Source organism: Sinocyclocheilus rhinocerous, unplaced genomic scaffold (genome assembly GCF_001515625.1).
Source record: "Sinocyclocheilus rhinocerous isolate Xijiao unplaced genomic scaffold, SAMN03320098_v1.1 scaffold24, whole genome shotgun sequence".
In the NCBI taxonomy this organism is placed as follows: domain Eukaryota; kingdom Metazoa; phylum Chordata; class Actinopteri; order Cypriniformes; family Cyprinidae; genus Sinocyclocheilus; species Sinocyclocheilus rhinocerous.
This window is the reverse complement of record NW_015647124.1, coordinates 1,036,951-1,046,285: the sequence shown is the minus strand read 5'-3', so window position 1 is coordinate 1,046,285 and position 9,335 is coordinate 1,036,951. Positions and strand designations below refer to the sequence as shown.

General features: G+C 36.2%; 1 protein-coding gene across 1 annotated transcript in view; it reads left to right on the top strand.

Annotated features, from left to right (window-relative positions):
* ace (angiotensin I converting enzyme (peptidyl-dipeptidase A) 1) overlaps positions 1-9,335 on the top strand; it is a 38,516-nt gene that overhangs the window by 5,659 nt on the left and 23,522 nt on the right. The window contains exons 2-3 of the mRNA XM_016513243.1: positions 6,073-6,243; positions 6,325-6,409. Of these exons, the coding sequence (XP_016368729.1) occupies positions 6,073-6,243; positions 6,325-6,409 (256 nt within the window). The remainder of the gene's footprint in view (positions 1-6,072; positions 6,244-6,324; positions 6,410-9,335) is intronic.

Sequence of the window (9,335 nt, the reverse complement as noted above, 5' to 3'; positions counted from 1 at the left end):
CCCAACCGCTGGGTCAAAACAACCCAATAACTGGGTTTGTCCCTTTTTAACCCAGCGCTGGGTTATATTTAACCCAGCATTTTTTAGAGCGTATCGGACTAAAAATATATAACAGGAATAAATGAAAATATTAGACATTATATGCAATACGTTTGGCAGACACTTTTATCCAAAGCAACTTGCATTTATGGTATGTATTTTAGCAGTTCATGCATTCCCTGGGAATCAAACCCATGACATTGGTATTGCTAATGCCAAGTTCTACTCTTGAAACACTTTTATTATTAGACATTTCACATCCAACTATAACTTTTATAGGGTTTGGTATGTTAACAGTACATGCACTGTTACTATGCAATTATGGCATTTGAGTTATTTAATTTGTAAACAATATAGTTTAATAATAATAAGATATATTTTAATAATATATTTGATAATTCCATTCTCAAATATTTTGTACAAAAATATTGAGTACATCTTTTTTTTTAAATCCTTTATTAGTCAAATACTAGTTTCTTATAATGAAATAAACTCAAGCAATAGGCAATAGATGTAAATTTTAGACAAAATTAACTGTTGAGTGTACAGCATAAATAAAATACTTAAGTAATATTCAGTGATTTCTTTAAGGTAGCATAGATATTTATTACTGCGATACTTGCAATCCACTGAATTATGTTTTAGAGTGTGCAGCAGTAGAACCACATTTGAAATTGGCCTAAATCAGATGCCAAAAATCTGATCTGTGCCAGATGTCTGTGAAAAAAAGCAACAGAAATGTTTATGTAAATGCGTCCCTAGAGTCTGCATTATTCATGCAGCGAATTCCACACCCCTCCCATACATCTCACTCCGCTCGCCTTCATTGGCAGAGTGGCCATGTGTAGCCCATAATTTCATTTCTGTAGTGAATGAGACCAGTCGGTACATCAGATCAAACAGCAGAGGAGGCTGGAATCAGTCAAGAGATCTTTTAATTAGCCCCTTAAAATAAAGCAAGCTCTTAAAAGAAAAAAGCACACACTGGCCCTTTAAAAACAGTTTAGATCCTTCAAAGACACAATGAGGTGGAAAACGGGTATACACATTGCTCTGAATTAGAGAGAGGGAAGCAAAAATGTTTAGGGGGGTTTGCAGGGATGTTTCAGAGCCAAGTGCACACTTGATTGAGTTCATCACCCTTTTTATGGTGTCAGACACATGTCATTATGATGTTACTTTTTCATGTCAAGCCTTGAACCTTGCACCCTATTCTGACTTATCATCACATTCTTGCATAAACATGACAGAACAAATGGGACCTTGGAAGAAGAGGTGAAAAAACAAGAAGCTAGCTGTCTTTATCTCTGAGGAAAACCGAGTGTGAACATGCAAGTGAAGGATGTGAGATAATAGAGATAAATGCACATGTCACCAGCTTGTTAATCAGTGTTAGAAGCTCATCTCCAGTCGGGCCAACAAAGGCATCACCCCATTAACTAATGAGTGCAACCATGTGACAGGGTCAACCCGCCCTGTGGTTATCATAACAGAGAAGGGATGCTGGGGTCAAACTGTCCACAGCAGGACACGGTAAAACATCAAGAAAGAGTGACACACCCAAGCCTAGGATACAACAAACCTTTAGGAAGAATGTACACTAAAAATGTTAGGGATTTTAACAGAAAAACATTGTAAAAATGCTAGATTAAACCTTGCTGTTGCCTTAACATATATGATCAATAATTTTAGAAACATACATGTAAATTTACTGCTATCATTTTTTAATAATTGTTTATTTTATAATTATTATAAAATATACATATACATTTTTTTTATACCTTTTATAACTTTTTTTGGAAGTAAAGAGTATTAAACTGCATTTAATTTACACCAAAATAATACATAACATATAATAACACCAAACATGTGTATGTACAGCAAAATATTGTTACTTTTTTTTTTTTGCAGGTAAAATGTTTGGTGAAACTTTGTGTGATGATGCAGAACTGATAATATACTATTTAAATAATTATGTAACATTTTATGTTTTATGCATTTTATGTTTTTTATGTTTTTTAGTTCACGTTTATTGCATTATTTCAGAGTTGTGGGTCACACTAATGGTGTTTTGTGTTTCCTACAGAATCCTGTTTTTGAACAATAAGTCTGTAAAAATCTTGCTTTAAGTTTAACATCCTGATGTAAACGTACATCACTAAAAGTAATGATAACTCACAGTTCAGCAAATGAATCAGAACTTGATTCCTTAATAGCTCTGGCAGGTCAGTGAGCTCATTCAGTGAATGATTCATCAGATTCATTCAAACCTGTAACTTGTGATTCTTTTGAGCAATTAATTAAACGAATCATTTGTACGTGAATCTGTCTGGATTGTACGGTGGCCGAGAAGTGAAAAGCAAATCACAATTCTGAAAACAAAATAACAAATTACAAACGCAAATGCAAGTCTAAAAAACAAAATAACAATTCAGAAAGCACAACAACAATTCAGAAAACATTATAACAAGTCAAAAAACACAATGACAATGGATAAGTGCGTGTCATTGGCTTTTTGACGCGATCGTCCCGGGTTCGATCCCGTCTTTTGCCTAACTTTTTTTTCCTCCCTTTTCAAATCTCGTATTAGCAATGGATTCTATTTACACTAAGTGAAAATAGCAGTATTTTTAGCAATATGCTATTTACACTATGTTAAAATAGCAGGATTTCTACTATCAAGTATACTACTTGTTGCAAATAGTGGCAATTATCTGCACTTCAGTATTGTAGTACATTATAAAACAGTATGCAATAATAACGTATTGAGTGTAAATTATAATTTTAATTTTAATTATTAAATGGATGCCACCTTATTGGTACAATAAAGCCCTCCCTACACCTACCCTAACCCTACCCCATACTTTATTTTCAACTTTTTGATTATTTCCTTAATCTTTATTGAAAATAAATACCTTTACGATGTGATACGAGATTTGAAAAAGGAGAAAAAAAAAGTTCGGCAAAAGGCGGGATCGAACCCGGGTCGATCGCGTCAAAAAGCCAACGACAAGCGCTTATCCAACTGCACCACTGGAGCTGATGTTTGATAGCAACTTTTAATTAAATGTAAATATACACTCCGTATTTTTTATTCCATAGCAAGGGCTTATCCATCTGCATCACTGGAGCTGATGATTTATTGCCACTTTTAACTAAATGTAAATAGACACCCCGTATTTTTTATTCCAGAGTAAGGGCAATTCATACAATACTTTTAAACTGAGCTACTTTAATACCATCTCCGAACTTTCTACCACGACTCTGCTGTTCTTCAGCTGGTTCTTCTGTATACGTTGATTGACAGATGTCTCGTCCAGTTGTCTCAAACTATACCTACCTTTTCCGGTTTGTCTGATTTGTCGTTGTGTTTTCTGACTTGTTATTTTGTTTTCGAATTTGTCATTGTGTTTTCTGACTTGTTATAATGTTTTCTGAATTGTTGTTGTGCTTTCTGAATTGTTATTTTGTTTTTTAGACTTGCATTTGCGTTTGTAATTTGTTATTTTGCTTTCAGAATTGTGATTTGTTTTGCACTTCTCGGCCACCGTAGGATTGCTTATTTTTGCATCAAAGCTCATGCGAACAATTCAAATAATAAATTTTTGTTCTCATCACATTAATTTGGACGCAAAATCACATCCACAACTTGGCGGTCATATATGATTTATTTAGTGATGAAGCACCGCCTTTGAAAAGCCATGCATGCACAAAACATTGGTTTTGAATAGACTAAACTCTGTGCAAACATTTTTGTCTTAAAGGGATAAAAAAAAAAAGTAAATTCTGTTATCATTTACTCACCCTCATGTCATTCTAAAACATTATGACTTTCTTTCTTCTCGTGGAACATAAAAAAATATACAGTATATTTTGAAGAATTTTTCTGGCCATACATTGGAGGCTAATGGTCACCAAATCTGTTTGGTTACCAGCGTTCCTCAAAATCTTCTTTTGTGTTCCACAGCTCTCCACAGCAGGCACACTACTGTTTTATGGCATATGAGCTAGCAGGTGCTTTATACTTCAGTTTGTATTGTTTTAGGTGCTATTCGTGTTCCCCAAAAGAAATTATTTCCTGTCAGGATCCAAAGAATAAACTGATGGATGGTGTGAACTCAGTTACCCCATTTCATTCCTTGTTGCTGCAAAAGCAATTCAAGCTCTTACTGAAAACATAACAAGAATGAAAGAAACTCAAATCTGTTCTAGGACTGAGCAAGAGCCAGAAATGATTACTAACAGAGAATACAGAGATGGGAAGGGAAAGAGATATGGGAGCTCGACGCAATTATTAAGACTCAACCCCATTTCCCTACAAGAGCATCACGTTAAGTAAGAGCACATGCGATAACTGCTAGGTCAAGACTAAGTTATTGAAAAGCATACAATTCATTAACAATAAATTGCATTCGCTTTGTAATGTCTTTCTGAGTGGAAAAGAATAGCAACTCAGTTATGAGCCAGTTCTTTTAAGTGAATCAGAAAACAAATACAATGCAAGCTGTGCATTCTGATTCACAAACAAATGACTCTTATGATCTGGTTCTTTTTAGTGAAGCAAAACGTCTCGGTTACGTATGTAACCCTCGTTCCCTGAAGGAGGGAACGGAGACGTTACGTCAGTGACTGACGAATTGGGATCTCAATTCGTCAGTCACTGACATAACGTCAAACGCGACTGACTGAAAGGGAACGTCTCGGTTACGTATGTAACCCTCGTTCCCTGAAGGAGGGAACGGAGACGTTACGTCAGTGACTGACGAATTGGGATCTCAATTCGTCAGTCACTGACGTAACGTCGAACGTGACTGACTGAAAGGGAACTAAGCAGCATGACTAGTCTGAATCTTGAACACATGACTCTTATGAAGCGAATCTTTTTAGCGATTCAAAAACATGCAACGCGACCTGTGCATTCCCATTTACAAATAAATGGCTCTTATGAGTCATTTCTTTTTAGTGAATCAAAAACATACAGTGTGACTAGAGTAGCCTGATTCCCAAACAGATGACTCTTATAAGACTGTTAATTTAATGAGCAATTCAATCAAAAGTTCAAAAGACAAGTTTGAATCAGTCTGACAATCTCTTACTGAACTGAACCGATCTGAGCGTATTGAATCAACATCTGCTGACTCACTGTAAGTTAGAGTTGCTTTCAGAAATGAAGGTTTGCATTAGTATTATTACAATTAATGAAGAAATACACAGGTCATATATAAAAATAAAATATGATCAGTTTTCAGTTTTCCACCATTATTGTTTTAAGTGTTCACAGTTTAGCAGCTAAACTTTAGCTGTGGGCACGATTCGCTTGCATAACTGTTTTTTTATTTTATGTCATTATTATAAGAACGGATTGGAAAAAAACCCAGTGGGCTCCCCCAAAGTCCACGGTATAGTTTGAACACTGGGCTTATGGAAGGGAGGGGTTTGCTCCGAACTTGCTTGGAATGAATCGTTTCGAAATCATTGGCAAATGACTCTAATATTAAATGTATATTCGGAGAAAATTACAATGTTTTCTGACCTTAGATACATTTAAACCTGTTGTAGGGTACTCTGACACAATATTAGGACACTTTAAAATACCATATGACCTGCTCTTTAAAACTATTTCATTAAATCTTGAAAGTTAATTTAATGACTCTAAATGAGAAAAATCCATGATACATTTATGGATATTTAAATTGATGTTTTTTTTTTATTCTTAGTATTAAGGCTTGGAGGTTGCAACTTAAACACGAGATCTGTGCATGAATTGTGCAATGCTGGGAAAATTCTTCAAAATGACAAGAACACTCAAAAAGGAAGGCAATATCCATGTCAATAAAATAAGAACATGAAGCTCAGATGCAAGTTGAGAACAGTGGTTACATTTTTTTTTTTTTTTTTGAAGAGCCGGGTTTCCACTGGATATTTGAGTATTTTAAAATGTTTTTTTTTTTTTTTTTTTTTTTTTTAGATTTAATGAGAGTCTGTGGGTCATTTTGCATGGAATAATCAGACTCTCCTCATTGTTTCCTTCAGATAGATGCGTCTTTGGAGGAGCAGGCTTTCACAGAAGCATGGGGTCAAAAAGCAAAGGCTACCTTCAGTGATTCTCTCATGGATAGCTTCACTAATCCAGATCTGAAGAAAATCATCAATAATATCAATGTTCTGGGACCCGCAAATCTCCCAACTGCTGAGAGAGAGAAGGTGAGTTGACCACTTGAGCTGTGGAAGATGATCTTGACAATGCATCCAGATGTGTTTTGATCGCTCTCTTTGTTTTCTTAGTACAATACCATTCTGAGCCAGATGGACAGCATCTACTCAACTGCAAAGGTGTGTCCTTCAGAGGAATGCTGGTCTTTGGAGCCTGGTGAGAAACGCTCCCAACACTTTGTTGATGTGTGTCAGTAAGGGTCAAAATGAAGGTGAAAATACACACAAGTACGCAAAAGGAAGTACAGGTGCTTGCAATACAACAAAATAATCGTGTTTCAGATAAGCTTAAGGTTTGAAGCTTGATGCATGAGGATCAAGCTATAGATGGTTTAAGAATGCAAAAGTAGCAATAACACCTTTGCAGACAGATTACATTTAATTACATTTATTGTTTACATTCTCCAAAGGGCAATTCTAAAATACATTTATTTATAGTTAAAGTTGCTGTTTAGTCTATAATCAGGACAACAACCTGATTGTGAAGATCATATTGCTTTTACACAACAGTTCACAATAAAAAGAATACTAAGCAACTTATTCATTTTTGTTCAGCCAACAAAATCTCTGAGAAACATACAGTAGAGAATGATTCAACGACTCACTCATAAAAAGCCATTTGTTTTGTTCCTGAAAGAATTAGTGTTGAGGTCACATTTACCATTGTTCAGCAAATTTTTTGTGCGCAAAATGCAGTAATTACAATAAGAATCCAAGCAATCTGGAATTTCACATGAGCGTGAAAGATTTCCCAATGCAAATTTCGCAGGTTCACATTGGTCACATGACTTTGCAGCATTGACCAATAGAAAGCTTCTTGGTTTGAAAGTGCTTCATACATCACTAGACTATGGACAACCGACAATGAACCTTTTTTGTCTGCAAAATTAGCAAAAGTGTTGCTAATGTGACTGCATCATCAATTATTTAAAGATTCACTCATATACAGTCACTTGTCACACCTACTGGTATGTAACACTTTATTTTAAAGGGGTCATATGATGCGATTTCAATTTTTCCTTTCTCTTTGGAGTGTTACAAGCTCTTGGTGCATAAAGAAGATCTGTAAAGTTGCAAAGACTAAAGTCTCAAATCCAAAGAGATATTCTTTATAAAAGTTAAGAGTCAACCACACCTACCTAAAATGCCTCGTTCTAACACACCCGCACATATCTACGTCATGATGTGGGAAGATTTGCATAACGCCGCCCAAATGTTCACGCAAAGAAAGAAGGCGTAACTCTTATTCTCGCTGTAGTATTGTTGTTGCCGCCACCGCCATGTCGTGAAGGCGCTGTGTTTCGTTGTGAAAGCGAAACTACTTTGTTTGGCCTTCCAAAAGAGGACGATATCCGCTTCGTCATGCCTAGAGCTGATCCATGCTGGTCGCTGAGGAAATACATCAACTTCTAGCTGTCGATCGCCAGATCGGTTTTCACCGTGGACGAAGTGGAGTCCAGCCCTGGATGCAACGAATGCCTCGTTTTTAATGGGTTTTCATGTTTTTGAATCGTCGCTCCGGCCGGACAGGGCATCACAGTATGGTAGGGGCGTAACATTTCCTTCAGACGCTTGAGGTATTCGGCCAACCACAACGCGCTGGATAGCTGGCCAATCAGAGCACACCTCGCTTTTTCAGACTGATGAGCTTTGTAAAAATCGACGCGTTTCAGAAAGGCGGGGCATAGAGGAGAAACAATAATGTACAGTATGTGGAAAATATGTGTTTTTTGAACCTTAAACCGCATAAACACATTTCATTACACCAAATACACAAAATAATGCTCTTTTTAGCAGCATCATATGACCCCTTTAAGGACCAATTCTCACTATTAACAAGTATATTACTAGCATGTTATTATTAATAATAATACTAATTATTAGTACTTATAAAGCACATATTAATGCCTTATTCTGCATGACCATATTTTAGATCCCTCAATCCAACCCCATACCTAAATTTAACAACTACCTTACTAACTATTAATAAGCAGCAAATTGAGCAATTTTATTGAGTTTGAGGCAAAAGTCGTAGTTTATAGTCAGAAAGTGTGACCTATACCTGAGAAACCTGAGAACCTGAGAAACCTGAGAACCTGAGAAACCTGAGAAAAATTATTGTAAAATCCCCACCACTTGACCTCACTTGCCTTATTCTCAAAATTTAACTTTACTAAATGTTTGTTTACACTAGCACTGTTAGGTTTATGTTTTTTTTTCCCTAACAGAACATTCCACTTGAAGTGTTTAGCTCATCTTAAAGGGTTGCTTTTATCTGAAGAGTGCACCACTGCATCCGTGTCACACCACAACAACACAGTTTCGCTTTTGCTAATAACATCATTAATCTCTCTAATATTCAAAATCCAGAACTATCTGTTAACTGCTTCTTTGGGTGAAATCACATGTTTGTTCTAAGAGTGTTTCATTCATGTGGAAATGACTTGCTTATAACTGCAATGGATGTGTGCTTTTTCCCATCTCCAAATACACATACACCAAAAAGACACAAAAAACAGCAGTAAATCTGACTCTATGAATACACAGCACTAAATTCTAGCTGATGTCCATTAACTCTTGTCTACTGTTCTTGTCCTCCACTTCATGGATCCAGCCATGTGATCCAAAGCTAAAGCTAAAATCAACATTTGTTGTATCCTGTGCTCCTAAAAGCTTCCATTCAAGGCTTTTCCTGAGAAACTCCACTGATTTAGCTTCTGTGAACCACAAAAACTTGTTACACAGTTGTAAACAAACACCCTTTCTTCATCTGGGGCTCATTTGAAAGACTCAGCATATCCTAAAACTTGAACCGGAAGCTGTTTTACTGCAGCGATAGCATTAAAAATAGTTCACTTAGAAATGAAAATTTGCTGAAAATGTACTCGCCTTTAGGCCATCCAAGATGTAGATGAGTTTTTTCTTCATCAGAACAGATTTGGAGGAATGTAGCATTACATCACTTGCTCACCAAAGGATCCTCTGCAGTGAATGGGTGCCGTCAGAATGAGAGTCCAAACAGCTGATAAAAACATCACAATAACCCACAAGTAATCCACACGTCTCCAAATGATCATCTTGTG